Source organism: Lutra lutra, chromosome 11, assembly GCF_902655055.1.
Source record: "Lutra lutra chromosome 11, mLutLut1.2, whole genome shotgun sequence".
In the NCBI taxonomy this organism is placed as follows: Eukaryota; Metazoa; Chordata; class Mammalia; order Carnivora; family Mustelidae; genus Lutra; species Lutra lutra.
Genome location: NC_062288.1, coordinates 106,190,876 through 106,207,806, shown reverse-complemented (window position 1 = coordinate 106,207,806; position 16,931 = coordinate 106,190,876). Strand labels below are relative to the sequence as shown.

At 43.5% G+C, this 16,931-nt stretch overlaps 1 protein-coding gene across 7 annotated transcripts in view; it reads right to left on the bottom strand.

Annotated features, from left to right (window-relative positions):
* RBM33 (RNA binding motif protein 33) overlaps positions 1-16,931 on the bottom strand; it is a 136,517-nt gene that overhangs the window by 95,435 nt on the left and 24,151 nt on the right. For all 7 annotated transcript variants that reach the window (XM_047695867.1, XM_047695868.1, XM_047695869.1 and 4 more), the window contains exons 2-3: positions 15,785-15,863; positions 2,769-2,817 (exon numbers count right to left, since the gene is read on the bottom strand). In XM_047695867.1, coding sequence (XP_047551823.1) covers positions 2,769-2,817; positions 15,785-15,863 — 128 coding nt within the window. The remainder of the gene's footprint in view (positions 1-2,768; positions 2,818-15,784; positions 15,864-16,931) is intronic.

Below are 16,931 nucleotides of genomic sequence, written 5' to 3'. Positions count from 1 at the left end.
GTGGTGCAAGGAAGTGATGAACCACTACACTGTACACCTGAGACTAATATTACACTGTATGTTAACTAACAGGAATTAAAATTAAAACTTGAAAAAAAAAATTTTACTAATTTTAACACTGGTAGTTTCCAAAATCTGAAACCTTAAAAAAAAAGTAGAATTTTAGAAATAAGCAGATTTTAGGGGCGCCTGAGTGCCTCAGTTAGTTAAGCGTCTGCCTTTGACTTGCGTCCTGATCCCAGGGTCCTTGGGACTGAGCAAGGAGTTGGGCTCCCTGCTCAATGGGGAATCTGCTTCGCCCTCTGCCCCCTGCCTCTCCTTACACTCATGCCCTTGTCTCTCAAATAAAGAGACAAATAAAATCTTAAAAAAAGAAAAAAAGAAAGGAGAAAGTAGATCTTAAATAACCAGATTGCCAGACTGAAAGGTAAGGGACGGCAACAGAGCTTCAGTTTGTTAACAGAGATGACACGCGGAGGCAAACATGCCTGGCTCAGGGCCCCACCCCTGCTCTCGACAGGCCTGTGCGTTCATCCCACCAGCAGGAGGAGGAAGCTGAGTGTTTCTGTCAACTGCTCAACTTCCTACAGTTCCAGGTTTTGTTAAGGTGAATACAGCCCAGCACTGTACACTTACACGGGTGTCCTTCACACTCTGCTCCCGTATTCAAATTACTTTCAGACTATACATAAAGTACCACACCCCTCTAAAAGAGGCCCCCTGAATGCACATAATAGGAAAAAAAGTAAAGATAGAAAAAGGAAAGAGAGACTTGATTTCTACTTAAAAATGAAACAAATAGGGGCGCCTGGGGGGCTCAGTGGGTTAAAGCCTCTGCCTCCGGCTCAGGTCATGATCCTGGCATCCTGGGATCGAGCCCCACGTCGGGCTCTCCGCTCGGCAGGGAGCTGCTTCCCCCTCTCTCTCTGCCTGCCTCTCTACCTACTGGTGATCTCTGTCTGCCAAATAAATTAATAAAATATTTTTAAAATATATGAAAAAAGAATATAAGGAAATAGATATGGCAAAATGTCATGAGGGCTTATATCTGTTTTTTTTCTTCATCACTTCTTTTATATATAAATCTATTTGAGCTCTTTGACTCTACAAGCTATAGCGTTAGGAAAGAAGAGGGGAGGAAAGGAGAGAGGAGTACACACGGTTCCCAATCAGACAAACTTCCCAGCTGACCGAAGTGGGTGCGGGCTCTCCGGCCGAGACAGGGCCCTCTCGCGCTCCTGTTCCGTGGGAAAGGAGGCCAATCACACCGATCAACTAGTCCAGTAAGAGAAAGTGAGACGACTTTCCCAGAAGAGTCAGCATTACTGTCCAAACCAAACTGTGCTTTTCCATCTTTATTGGTAAGAGACCTGACCAAAGCTTTCACAGGATGGAGACAAATGTTCACCAAAAGGAATTATTAGGGCTGGTGGGTCACTCTGACAGATATGGGGCAAACTACGCTGCCCCAGGCTCACCAGAGGATAGAAATCCAACTCAGGTAAAAATATCTTACCACATTTAAACATTTTAACATCTAATGGTATTCTTCACTGAAATATCTTAAAGAATCATAAAGGGGGAAACCATGTTCATATTAGGGCAGTGAACTCCCAAGTTCAGTGACAGCACTTCAAAGACGTGCAAAGTAATTAGCACTGAGTCTCAAAGAAAACAGCAGCACTTTCCCGGGACCGTGACCTTGGAAGGACTAGCCCTGCACCCCAATCACACGAAACATGCAGGGCACCCTGAGGCCGGAGAGTGAGCCCCTCAAACAAGGGAAGGCTAAGGGACCATCTCACAGGTTTTCCACTTTCAGCATTTTGACATTTCCTCATGAGACCAAGTGGATCTACAGGGAACTCCACTAATTTTTTCTTTTTTTAAAGATTTTATTTATTTATTTGACAGAGATCACAAGTAGGCAGAGAGGCAGGCAGGGAGAGAGGAGGAAGCAGGCTCCCGGCTGAGCAGAGAGCCCGATGCGGGGCTCCATCCCAAGACCCTGAGATCATGACCTGAGCCGAAGGCAGAGACTTTAACCCACTGAGCCACCCAGGCGCCCCAAACGACCACAATCTTAAGACTTTAAAAAACTAAACATAAAAAACTTACCATATTTAGTAAGAATAGCAAGTGTTTTTAAACTGTTAACAAAATAAAAATTCACTATTTTCACTTTAATCTCTGGATTTGTGTTTCTATTTTTAATGTATGTTTTATAATGCTATTGGTAGAGTAATATAAACATATATATACATTACACATAGACATTATATACAGATACACACATATCAGAGTTAATTACTGAGAAGTTTTGCTTGATCAAAAAGTTTCAGAGAAACCTGTATTAGGTTTTAGACTTTTATTCTCATTTGTGTCACATCTGAGTACAGCTACCTTTGAGCTTATCTCCAGAGTTTCAAAAAAGGAATGCAAACGATTAGCCTCCAAATGTTAGTTTTCTTGTGAGCGAGTGGGGGTTCTATGTTGCTGTTTTCACAAACTCAACACCTCCTAGAGTGCCTTGGACTGAGAGCAAAAATATTTGCATGAAAGGACCAACCACTTGAGGTAGAAGTTACTGTTACAAACAGACTGAACAAAAAGGAACCTTTCTGTGCAATTAAAAGATGATTCAATTCCCAACACTGTGATCTGCACCCAACCTTCCAGTACCACATCACATTCATGAGATGTATCCCTGGGTGTTTAGTACAATGAGGCTGCTGGAGGCTGGTTTCTGGAAGACCTCGGTTTCTTACCTTTTTGCCAGACAACAAATCTTCTCCAAGTAAGTCATCTTCAAGTTCGCTGGGGAGAAAGAAAAAAAGGCCAATGCATTATTCCTACAACGCTGGAAAGTCTGCAAATCACTGGGAAATCTCGGGACTTCAGGGTGTGGGTACTTTCCTGCTTAGTCTGCTTCGCTTCCCTTTTTCTTTGTTAATACCGAGAACATTTGCAAACGTATAGGGAACATGTGGTCTTTTAAGTGTGGGAGGCTCTGCTAGGGGAGATGGCTCTCACTAGACTTCTGATGTCGGTTTTTCACCTAATAGGAGACCTCTATTTCTTGGACCTGTTCAGTAATCAGTCAAAGAAGGAACTCCAATAGGTAACATCTATGCTTTCTCCTGCCTTGAAAAACCTATCCACCATCGTTAACTAGGAAAATTAAGACCAAAACCAGAGACCATCTGACACTCATCAAACGGCAAAACAGGAAAAGATGAAGAAGAAAGAAAAAAAAAAAAAAAAAAAAAAAAAAGACACCAAAAACCAAAGCTGATGAGAGCATACAGGTAAATGATCGTGAATAACAGAATTATCTCCGTAAAACACGGCAAGTCCTTCAGCAGTCTGAAACTGTCCTGTCAGCACGGTTATATCCTGAAGTGATCAGGAGTACATCATTCACAATTGAACTCAAAACCCTTACCAGATCAAAAAGCTAAAGAAATTTCCCACTGTATGTACTGGGGGGTGGGGGGGTTGGTGAAGATGGCTACCACTGAACTATATTCTTAGCGCTGGGGAACCCAGTGTCTTAGGAACAAATGCCTTTTAAGGACAACATCTAGAAGGAGAAAACAATCAGACTATGCTTCCAGGTGCAAATGCACCACGATTCTTATTAGGGCTATTAATTTTTTTATAAGCACCCTGGTTACAAATTTCTGTAGGTTTGGGGCACAACTTCATCCAAAAACCGTGTGCACTCATAGTGTGCTACTTTGCAGAATACCAGAATACACAGGAATGCCTCCTGGACTTGGAACAGAAATGCCTGTTTCTATACACCGCCTTTTAGAACCAGAAATAACTCAACAAATCTTTTCATTCCTGCACTGAACACCTTTTTGTTATCTTGTTACTCTCTATAAATCCTCTACCTTCATTTTATAGATAAAGAAAACAAGGGTAAGCGATTAAATAACTGTCCAAAGTCACGCAGCAGGCACAGACCCAGGACAAGAAGTTACCCATGGGGAAAATCTTCCACACACCTGTATGAATAAGACGACTAGCAGAGAATAACACGTAACTTCCTCCAGCATTTCCACAAATCCCCTTAATCAGTTTCAGATACAATGTCTGCATCTTCAGTGTTAAAATCATCTTCTGTGAGTGAGGAAAAAAGGACCTAGTCACCATACTGACAGAACCCCATCTGAGAACGGATTCTAGATGACCAAAACAGACACCCTCCCCTTTGCAGACAGGCATCCATGCCAGGCCATCACTCAAAATAACTGAAAATGAAAGGCAACAGCATCCGCCCAGGGGATACGGACAACTCTGAAAACCAGAATACAAAAAGGCGTTGGTAAATATACAAGCAAAAATCTAGAAGCTTCTCTGTAATGTTTGCTAACAAGGAATGTATACAGAAGTCAGAAATCAGTCTTTGATGACCACCTATTCTTCCTAAACAAAAGCATTTTTAAAAAGAAGATACAGGATCGCTGACGGTGTAAGTGAGTGGAGTACTCAGAGACTGAGAACAGCTGCTTCCGCAACTACCAAATGGCGGGACGGGAGACAGGAGGGTTAGGTCCACACAAGCACAACAGACATCAACTGCAGCTCACAAAACCGTGAACACCCAATTAGCACATCGTGTGCAGGAGCCCCTCCAAGTGCTTCACGTGTACTAGCTTTTTTGCTGGCGTGACAACCCCGTCACGTACATATTTACATTATCCCCCATTTTTCAAAATGTGAAAACAAAGACACTGACATGTTAAATACTTGGCTCAAGGTCACCAACCTAGGAAGCGGCAAAGCCAAAAGGTGAACCTTGAGTGGCTCTAGCTCCAGGGTCCAAACCCTAACTACTACGCCCAAACCACACAGAAGGCAAATGCACGTCCCTACTGTCCTCACCTGCTGGACCCTTACAAAAGACGTGTGCAAAAGGAAAGAAAGTTATAAAATATAAAGCACTACCAAAAGCACACCAACTGTCACCAAAACCAACAAGGGACTTGTGGGAGTGACCAGCCCAATCAGGCCCGCGCACAGAGCCGGGCCGCAGCGCCCCGCCGGTTAGGGCGACCGTGTGAGGTGTGCGAGGAAAGCAGCGCAGCGCAGCACCACTGAGGGGCCTCCTGGACTCAGCTGCGAGACCCCTCAGGCCCTTGCCCGCCCTCACTGTGTCAGAGAGAACCACCTCTCTGGCAGCCGTTCTGACCCAGGATTCGGGACAGTCGCTCTCTGAGAGCAAGTTCACTCTTACTAGCAAACAGGTGCGCCCGGACAGACCCCTTCAGGAAACAAGTATTTTGTGGTCAGCCTCGGGGCCACAGCTTTTCAAACCCGCAAGTGTGAGTGACAGCACACCCTGTACGCGGTCCGTGCCCCCGCGTGCCTCCCTCTCCAGGCCACCGTCCTCCGGTCTCCGCCAGCTCCGTTTCCCTGGAAGCTTTCTCTGGGAAGACGCATGCAGGCTCTCCTGGACTTTGCTTCTGGAGGGCCCTGGCCCATGGGCTGGCCCAACAGAAGAGAGACTGCCCTCCCCGCTACCGGCGCAGTCCAGTCCCACCCACTGCCACCCCTGCGACGGCCACTGGGCTCTAGGACGCCCCCTCTTCCCCGCCCAGGCCCGCTGCTCCGCCCACCGCACCAACTCTTCCTGCTTCCCTGACCCTGTCCTGCGCGCGGCCCGTCATCCAAGGACTTCCGGTCCGAGCCCCGACTATGCCATCTTTCTGCAGACACACCGACTCCGGCACGTCCTTCAGAAAAACGTAAAAACTTCAGGTGTTGGTGCAACAGTGGCACCAGCTTCTTCCAAACGTACCATTAATGCAACATCGTGGCAAGAGCTGGTCAGAACAATTTCTGACTCCCTCTTCTCGGCGTTCAAATTTCTCCCTCTACCATCCAGTACGTGGAAGAGGCTGTTTACTGCTTTTAACATATAGAAGAAACTCACGATGCAGCACCTCCACATGCAAACGCGCACTGAAGGTGTATGGAGAGAGGAAGCACGTGCCGGTGAGCAGCGCTGGGACCGTGGCTATTCACACCAGACGGACAGGAAAAACCGGAGCCTGCCTCACATGGCCACCAAGCCCGGTTTCCACCAGCGCAGGAAGCCGACTCACTTCTTAACAACTGCAAGCCCCACTGACCAGACAGGAGAGCGGTTCAAATACTAATGAAAATAACAACTGCAATGAATCAAAATACACGTGTAGTATTTGAATCTGTTAGTTCGAAAGGATTCAAGAACAGGACTCCCCTTCAGAGGCAGCTAAGGAACTGAGCCACTACTTTGAAAACTGGTGCACCGAAGTAAGGAATCGAGCCTGGCACTTCAGAGGAGTCCAGCAGTCTGCAGAAGGTCACTCGGGTCACCCCTCCTCCTGCCCATTTCCAACCTAACCCCATCAACTTCTAGACCTGCTAACTCACAGAAAATGAAGGAAACGAGAAAGAACCCACGAACACTCCAGGGGGCACAATCAGCAAAAGCAGAAACTCCACAAGACAAACCACCTTGTTTCTTCAAAAAGTTGCAGAGAACTAAGACACAGATGCATGAAAACCTGCAGATGAAACAACGGTCGGAAAACCGGCCTGTCAGATGCCATCTAGGACCTGCTGTGGACCCCACAGGCGGCACAGAGCATACAAGACCCACACCCACACCGTGCCGTGTGTGCGACGCACTGATACTTACATGAGACCAGCAGTAATAAAACACTGACATTCAGAGAGTTTTTTCAAAATATAATTCTATTACAGTTGTCTTTGTAAAGTCTTTACTTTTTAGAGACACAATCTGAAATATGTTCAGATGAACTTGTGTCTGTGATAGGAGGAGGGTTGCAAATTACAGATAAAACAAGACTGACTTTGTACCAATAAATGTTGAAGCTGAATGATGCTACACTGTACTATTCTATTTTACATTTTCTTGAAATTCTCAGTAAGTTGAAAATCAATCAATTTAAGCAAGTTCAGGCAAATTATGTATCTTAACTATAAAAAATAAATAAAAACACTTCACAATTTTCATAGGAACATGCGAAACATACCAGAACACAGGGTAGGGAAGAATTTGATAAGGACAGATAGTGGAAAGCACCTTCACCACACGCCTCCGTAAGTGATGCCCTCGGGAAGGCCACAGCCTTGGCGACAAGAGTCCTGACCAAATACACAACTAAGATCTAGTTCTGCAGAGACACCTGCAAATCCGTGCTGAGCCTGGGTCTACTAAATAGAGAGCCTGTCCTCTTCAAAAATGTCAAAGTTCTAAGAGACAAGGATACATAATTCTTCCAGATGAATAAAGAACAAAATGCACTCCATGATCCCAAACTGAAACTTGAACCAGAAAAAAAGAAACTCATTTTCGGCTATAGCACACTTTCAGGAAAACCGTCAAAACCTGAATAACCACTGTACATTAAAAAACACAATTCTGTGTTTGTTAACTTCACGACTGTGGAATGCTCCCGTGGCTAAGTAGGTGAGTGCCCCTATTCTTGGGAAGCACGCCAGGAACACCACATGCTGAGGCACACAGGAAGCACATGGCCTGATGCCCTCAGACCACTGTGCAGGGCCGGAGCAGGGGGACACTGAGGACACAGAGGACAATGGACGAGGCGGGAAGCAACTGGGACTCTGGGGGCCCATGAGAGTGTCTGTGTCACTCCTGAAACTTTCCTCCAAGTCTGAAAATGATTCCAAAGTACACTGTGTTCATACTTTAATAAAAAAATAAATAAATAAAAGCCATACAGGGAAAGATCATACATTTGACTGTATTATTTTTAAAAAATCCACCTCAAGGCTGTTGTTTCAAGGAACACATGTCACAGACCAGGAGGAGATCTCTCCAAGTACAAAAAATATATTGCAGAAAATATAAAGAACCCCTAAAATCAATGAGGAAAAGACAGACAACCATAAGGAAAATACACGTAGATGCGAATAGACAACTGACAGAAGAGAAAATTCAAATGGTGAGTGACTACTAAAATATATTTTTTATTCAGCTCCCCATCAAAATCTCCGAAATAAAACTACTCATCAGTACTCGCAGTAGGGCCATTTCTCTTGTAGGAGATTTTGTTGTGAGCTCTAAGTGATTCCTTACAGACTGCCTACAACTCACTGAAGAATAACCACGTCATGTAGGCGCTAAGTTTTTACTGCATATAGTTTTTAATGTATTCTTTTTTTTAATGGCATTCCTTTTTTTATTAACATACAATGTATTATTTGTTTCAGGAGTACAGGGTTGTGGTTCACCAGTCTGATACAATTCACAGCACTCACCACATGACATACCCCCCGCAATGTCCATCACCCAGCACCCGCTCATCCCCACCAAGGCCCTCCACTCCAGCAATGCTCAGTTAGTTGCCTGAGATTAAGAGTCTCCTATGGTTTGTCTCCCTCTCTGGTTTCATCTTGTTTCTTTTTTCCCTCCCTTCCTCTATGATCCTCTGTCTTGTTTCTCAAATTCCTCTTATCAGTGATATCACATAATTATTTTTCTCTGATTGACTTACTTCGCTTAACATGATAACCTCCAGTTCCATCCACGTCATTGCAAATGACAAGATTTCATTTTTTTGATAGTAGTGTTCCATCATATATCTATACACCACTTCTTCATCCATTCATCTGTTGATGGACATCTAGGTTCTTTCCATAGTTTCACTACTGGGGACACTGCTGCTATAAACATTGGGGTGCATGTGCCCCTCTGAATCACTACAATTGTATCTTTGGAGTAAATACCCAGAAGTGCCATTGCTGGGCCCTAGGGTAGTTCTATTTTCAACTTTTTGAGGAACCTCCATACTGTTTTACAGAATAGCTACACCATCTTGCATTCCCACCAACAGTGTAGGAAGGCTACCCTTTCTCCGCATCCTCGCCAACATCTGTTGTTTCCCTGACTGGTTAATTTTAGCCATTCTGACTGGTGTTGAGGGTGTATCTCATTGAGGTATTGATTTGTATTTCCCTGATGCCAAGTGATATTGACCACTTTTTCATGTGTCTGTTGGCCACTTGGATGTCTTCTTTGAACAATGTCTATTCATTTCTTCTGCCCACTTCTTGATTGAATTATTCTGTGGGTGTCGAGTTTGATTAACTTTTTTACAGATTTTGGATACTAGCCTTAGATATGTCATTTGGAAATATCTTCTCTCATTCCACTGGTTGTCTCTGGTTTTGCTGACTGCTTCCTTTGCTATGCAAAAACATTTTATCTTGATGAAGTCCCAACAGTTCCTTTTTGCCTTTCCCCTTGCCTTTGGAGATGTGTCTAGGAAGAAGTTGCTGCGGCCAAGGCTGAAGAGGTTGCTGCCTGTGTTCTCCTCAAGAATTCTGATGGATTCGTGTCTCACACTGAGGTCTTCTATCCATTTTGAGTCTATTTGTGTCTGTAGTATAAGGAAATGGTTCAGTTTCATTCTTCTGCACGTGGCTGTCCAATTTTCCCAGCACCATTTGTTGAAGAGACTGTGTTTTTTTCCATTGAACATTCAAGCTTTGTCAAAGATTCACTGGCCATAGAGTTGAGGATCCATTTCTGGGCTCTTTATTCTGTTACGCTGATCTATGTGTCCATTTTTGTGCCGCTACCATACTGTCTTGATCACAGCTTTGTAACAGAGCTTGAAGTTGAGAATTGTGATGCCACCAGTTTTGGTTTTCTTTTTCAACATTCCTCTGGTTATTCAGTGCCTTTTCTCATTCCATACAAATTTTAGGATTATCTGTTCTATCTCATTGAAAAAAGGTGATGGTATTTTGATAGGGATTGCATTAAATGTGCAGATCGCTCTAAGTAGCATAGACATTTTCACAATATATGTTCTTCCAATCCATGAGCATGGAGCTTTTTCCATTTTTTTGGGTCTTCCTCAATTTCTTTCATGAGTATTCTGTAGTTTTCTGAGTACAGATTCTTTGCCTCTATGGTTAGGTTTATTCCTAGGTATCTTATGCTTTTGGGTGCAATTGTAAATGGGATTGACTCCTTAAATTCCTTTTTCCTCTGTCTTGTTGCTGGTATATAGAAATGCAACTGATTTCTGTGCATTCATTTTATATCCTGACACCTTACTGAATTCCTTAATGAGTTTTAGTAGTTTTGGGCTTTCCACATAAAGTATCATATCATCTGCGAAGAGGGAGAGTTTGACTTCTTTGCCGATCTGGATGCCCTGTTTCTTTTTGTTGTCTGACTGCTGAGACTTCTAGTACTATGTTGCACGGTAGTGGTGATAGTGGACAGCCCTGCTGTGACCTTAGGGGGGAAAGCACTCAGTTTTTCCCCATTGAGAATGATATTCGCTGTGGGTTTTTCATAGATGGCTTTGATGATATTAAGGTTTGTATCCTCTATCCCTACACTGGGAAGAGTTTTGATCAAGAAAGGATGCTGTACTTTGTCAAATGCTTTTCTGCATCTATTGAGCGTATCATATGGTTCTTGTTCTTTCTTTTATTAACGTTATTGTAAATACACTGATTTGCAAATGCTAAACCAACCTTGCAGCCCAGGAAAAAAATCCCACTTGGCCATAGTGAATAATCCTTTTAATGTACTATTGGATCCCAATGGCTAGTAGTGAGAATTTCTGCATCCATGATCATCAGGGATACTGGTCTGTAACACTTTTTGGTGGGGTCTTTGTCTGGGTTTGGGATCAATGTAATTCTGGCCTCATAAAATGAGTTTGGAAGTTTTCCTTCCATTTCTACTTTTTTGGAACAGTTTCAGGAGAGTAAGTATTAATTCTTCTTTAAATGTTTGGTAGAATTCCCCTGGGAAGGCACTTGTTTGTTGGGTGATTTTTTATGACTGCTTCAATTTCCTTACTGGTTATGGATCTGTTCAGGTTTTCTACTTCTTCCTGATTCAGTTTTGGTAGTTTGTCTCTAGGAATGCATCCATTTCTTCCAGATTGTCAAATTTGCTGGCGTATAGTTGCTCATAATATGTTCTTATAATTGTTTGTATTTCTTTGGTGTTGATTGTGATCGCTCCTCTTTCATTCATGATTTTATTACTTTGGGTCCTTTCTCTTTTCTTTTTAACAAGTCTGGCCAGACTTCTTATTAATTATTATTATTATTAATTCTTTTAAAGAACCAGCTCCTACTGGTTTCATTATTTGTTCAACTGTTCTTTTGGTTTCTATTTCAATGATTTCTGCTCTGATCGTTATTCCTTTTCTCCTGCTGGGTTTAGGCTTTCTTTGCTGTTCTGTCTCCAGCTCCTTTAGGTGTAGGGTTAGGTTGTATACTTGAGACCTTTCTTGTTTCTTGAGAAAGGCCTGTATTGCTATCTTAGGACCGCCTTTGCTGTACCCCCCAAATTTTGAACAGTTGTGTTTTCATTTTCATTTGTTTCCACAAATTTTTTTAATTCTTCTTTGATTTCCTGGTTGACCCATACATTCTTTAGTAGGATGCTCTTTAGCCTCCATGTACTTGAGTTCTTCCAATTTTCCTCTTGTGACTGAGTTCCAGCTTCAGAGCATTGTGGTCTGAAAATATGCAGGGAATGATCCCAATCTTTTGGTATCAGTTGAGACCTGACTTGTGACCCAGGATGTGATCTATTCTGGAGAATGTTCCAGGTGCACTAGAGAAGAATGTGTATTCTGTTGCTTTGGGAACAATGTTCTGAATATATCTGTGATGTCCACCTGGTCCAATGTGTCATTTAAAGCCTTTATTCCTTGTTGATCTTTTGCTTAAATCATCTGCCCATTTTGGTGAGGGGTGTGTTAAAGTCCCCTACTATTACTGTAGTATTGTCATGTGTTTCTTTGATTTTGTTATTAATTGGCTTATATAATTGGCTGCCCCCATGTTAGGGGCATAGATATTTAAAACTGTTAGATCTTCTTGTTAGATAAGACCCTTTAAGTATGATATAGTGTCCTTCCTCATCTATTACTATAGTCTTTGGTTTAAAAATCTAATTTTTCTGATATAAGGATTGCCACCCCAGCTTTCTCTTGATGTTCACTATCACGGTAAATGGTTTTCCACCCCCTCACTTTAAATCTGGAGGTGTCTTTGGGTCTACAATGAGTCTCTTGCAGACAGCGTATCGATGGGTCTTGTTTTTTTTTTTTATCCAATCTGATACTCTGTGTCATCTGATTGGGGCATTTAGCCCATTTCCATTCAGGGTAACTACTAAAAGACATGAATTTACTGACATTGTATTGCCTGTAAGGTGACTATTACCGTATACCGTGTTTGTTCCTTTCTGGTCTACGGTAGTTTTAGGCTCCCTCTTTGCTTAGTAGACCCCTTTCAATTATTTCGTGTAGGGCTGGCTTAATGTTCGCAAATTCTTTTAGTTTTTGCTTCTCCTGGAAGTTTTTTCTCTCTCCTTTTATCTTCAATGACAGCCGAGCTGGATATAGTATTCTTGGCCGCACATATTTCTCACTTAGTGCTCTGAATATATCAGGCCAGTCCTTTCTGGCTTGCCAGGTCTCTGGATAGTTCTGCTGCCAATCTAATAGATATTTCTACCGTTGCAGGTTACAGGCCTCTTGTCTGGAGCTGCTTTCAGGATTTTCTCTTTTTCTCTGAGACCTGTAAGCTCTACTATTAGATAACAGGGTGTTGACCTATTTTTACTAATTTGGGGGGGGTGAGTGTTCTCTGTGCCTCCTGGATTTTGATACCTGTTTCCTTCCTCAAATTAGGGAAGTTCTCTGCTATAATTTGCTCCAATATACCTTCTGCCCCTCTTTCTTCTTGTTTTGGGATCCCAATTATTCTACTATTGTTTCATCTTATAGTATCCCTTATCTCTTGAATTCTCCCCTCATGATCTACTGGTAGTTTATCTTTTTCTCAGTTTCCTAACTCTCCATCATTTGGTCTTCTATATCACTAATTCTGTCTTCTACCTCATTTACCCTAGTAGTTAGAGCCTCCATTTTTGATTGCACCTCATTAATAACCTTTCTGATTTCAACCTGGTAAGATTTTAGTTCTTTTATTTCTCCAGAAAGGGTTCTCTAGTATCTTCTATGCTTTTTTCAAGCCCAGCTAGTATGTTTATGATCATCATTCTGAGCTCTACTTCTGACATCTTACTAATGCCCATATTGATTAGGGGCCTGGCAGTCGGTACTACCTCTTGTTCTTTGAGATGAGTTTTTCCATTTTGTCATTTTGTCCAGAAAACAGATGAATGAGAGAAAATGCTAAAAGGGTAACAACGACCCCAGAAAAAATACACTAAACAAATTAGAAGAGACCCAAAACTGGGGCGAAAGGAAGGGAAGGAGGGGGGGGGGAATATGATCAGGCTGGTGAATAGAACAGAGCCACACACTAGATTTTGGTTGTATTTTGATTGTTAGAAGAAACTGCATCCCACAATTTTAAAGAAAGAAAACTTACCCTACACGAAAAACAAGGTCAAATACAATGAAGGGATAGAGTATGACTATAAAAAATAAAATTAAAAAAGATTTTTAAAAAGGAATTATAAGCTGTCGGTTGAAAAAGGAAAGAAGAAAATTTCAAAAAAAAAGTAGAAAAAGAAAAAATTAAAGAAAATTTTAAAAATTAACTTTGAAAGACTCAAGAATCGTCGGGGAGAAGCCATGAGTTCCATGCACTGTACCCCCGAGCACCACAACTATGCAGTTCTCACTGATCAGTAAACTTGGTCTTGGCTGGATGTTCTTGCTGATCTTCTGGGGGAGGGGCCTACTGTAGTGATTCTCAAATGTCTTTGCACAAGGGGGAACTGCACCGCCCTTGCCAGGGGCCAGGCTAAGTCATCTGCTCGGGTTCGCTTTCGGTAGCTTCTGTTCACTGCAAGCTTTCTGTACAGCTTTCGAGGACGGTAATGAACATGGTGGCCTCCCAATCTCCAACCACAAAGGAGCTGAGAACTCAGGGCCCCGCTCTTCAGTGAGCCCTCAGCAAAAAGCGGTCAATCACTCCCATCTCCCTGGTCTCCGGCCGCACTCTGTGCTCACCCGGCCTGTGACTGAGCGTTTCTATCTCTGGCGCACAGCCCCGTTTGGAGTCTCCAAACCCAGCAGATTCCTGCAATGCGCCCCTGTACTGCTCCCTCCGGGGGAGGAAGGGGAGTCTCCCCAGATCTGCTGCTTGTTAGGTCCGTGCTCAAAGAGCAGTGGCCCGACTGCGCCTCAGGTCATGGTTTAAGGTAACCCCAAGCTGAGAGGCCCCTCCTCAGCTCCATCTTCTGCAGCCTTTAGGCACCCCGGTCTTTCTGTGACCCCAACAGACCTGAGACCACACTGTCCCAGCAAGGGTTCCACCCCCCGCTTAGCCACTGGAGCGACGTCCCTCACCGGAGCACACTTCTAAAATCTCCAAGCACTCCGCTGCTCCACTGCTTGCTGGGCGCTGGCTGATGGAGGTTCCCTCCCCCGGCAGTCTATCTTCCATATATCATTTGGGATTCACTTCTCAGCACCTCCTACCTTCCACAAAGTGGTCGCTTTTCTGTTCATAGAATTGCTGCTATTCTTTTCTTCTATCTCCTGCTGAGTTTGTAGGTGTTCAGAATGGTTTGATAACTCGCTGAATTCGTGGGACCAGACGAAATTTAGATCACCTACTCCTCCACCATCTTGTTCCTCTCCCCCTAATGTAGATGATTCTGTAAAACTCCTGAGGCATCACAGTTTTCAAATGGCAATGAGGTAATTTTTTTTAACTGCACAAGGTCACTGTTCTTTATTCAGAACTATTTACCTTTATTATTAAATTTTCTGACTGCAACTACAAGGTAATTTTTTACATTTTCAACACAGTATTTAAAATCTTAAGTAATATGTAGGAGCGCCTGGGTGGTGTAGTCGGTTAAGTGTCCAACTCTTGCTTTCCACTAAGGTCGTGATCTCAGGGTCATGAGATCAAGCCCTGTGTGGGGCCCGCACTGAGCATGGAGCCTGCTGAAGATTCTCTCTCTCCTTCTTCCTCTGCCCCTCCCCCGAGCTCTCTAAAATAAATAAATCTTAGACAAAAGTGTAGAGAATAATCCTCATTTGAGAACCCCACCACCTGGACTATGCCCCACGTACTTCTGCCAGTACTCATCCCTCTAACTCCTACTAGAGCGCCTCACCAGCAGTAATCACTATACAGAAGTGACATTTATCACTACTGGGAATGTTTTTAGCCCTTTACTGCATGTGTGTGTACCCCTAAAGACATTTCCATGTTCACTAGTAATCAGAGAAATGAAAATTTAAAATTATAGTGAGAGACTATTATACACATACAAAATTAGGAAAAATTTTAAAGTCTAGCCAAATATTAGGCAGGCCACAGAACAAAAGAACTCTGGCAATGACAGCTCTGGGGATCCACCAAAACAGTACCACCACTGCCTAAAAACATAGAGACAGAAGGGACAACAGGGCCCTATAGACAATACAGGCCTGGAACTGGAGCCTACCAGAAAGGCCTTACCTTCCTACCTGGAAGACCTGCCCCTGTACTCACATCAGCGCAGCAGGGACAGGCCCACTTGGAAAAGAGCATCAGAGAGCCAATATACCGTCCTCAGGAAAGATCTCTGTGGAGCCGGGACGCCTGGCTGGCTCAGTGTGTGGAGCAGCAACACTCGATCTTCAGGTTTTGAGTTTGAGCCCCACACTGGGTGTGGAGGTTACGTAAACATAAAATCTTAATTTAAAAAAAAGAAAAATCTCTGAGAGCCAAGCGGCAGAATGAGAGAAATCAGCACGAACTACAAGAACCAGTCGTTCCGTACCTGTCCCAGTCCTCGTCAGCGGCTCTTCTTCTCCAAGATCGCTCTGCGCCAGGCTTATCAAACTGGTCGAAGTCATCATCTGTGAAAGAGAGACCATAAGTCAGTCTTATTAAAGTAAAACAGACACAGATGTTCTAATACTGATGGCCCCTGACTTAACAATGGTTTAACTTGTGATCTTCAACCCTGCAATGCTGCAAAGCAACATGCATTCAGTGAAAACCATCCTTCGAATTACCAATGTGGGTCTTTCCCCGAGCCGGCGACGTGCAGTACAGCTCTTTCTCATAATGCTGGGCAGGGGACAGCAACAGCCACAGCTCCCAGTAGGCAAGGGACCATGAGGGTGAACAAGCAATACACGAACAACCATCTGTCCCCACACAACCATTCTGTTTGTCACTTTCGGTACAATATATTCACACCGTTCACACCAGCACAATATACTCAATACGTCACAAAACACAGCTAACACTTTATTATAAAACAGGCTTTGTGTTACATTACATGATTTTGCCTTAAACAGGCCAGGCTGAACTATAATACAATGTTAAGCAGGTTAGGTCCACACAGGTTTGAATTATAGCATTTTCGAGTTGCGGCAAGCTTATCAGGATATAACTCAGTAAGATGAGGAAGATCTGTACTGAAACAACGTTTTTCTTTTAAGGATTCCTGACGTAACATTTTTTTTTTTTAAAGATTATTTATTTATTTGACAGACAGAGATCATAAGTAGGCAGAGAGGCAGGCAGAGAGAGAGAGGAGGAGGCAGGCTCCCTGCTGTGCAGAGAGCCCGATGTGGGGCTCGATCCCAGGACCCTGGGATCATGACCTGAGCCAAAGGCAGAGGCTTTAACCCACTGAGCCACCCAGGCGCCCCCTGACGTAACATTTTAAAATGTAAAAGTTTTGGCGCTCTGCTCCTTCCTATTTGACAGATGGCCACTTCTGTGCAGTGCCGCTTGCACCTGAGACACAACGGTGAAGGTCTACATGTTCCAGTAGGAGGCCACCCGTGGCAAATTCAATGGCACAATCAAGGCTGAGAATAGGAAACCTGTGTTCAGTGGAAAGCCCATCTCCATCTTCCAGGAACAAGATCCCACAACATCAGAGGGGCTGATGCTGGAGCCGGGTAGGTTCT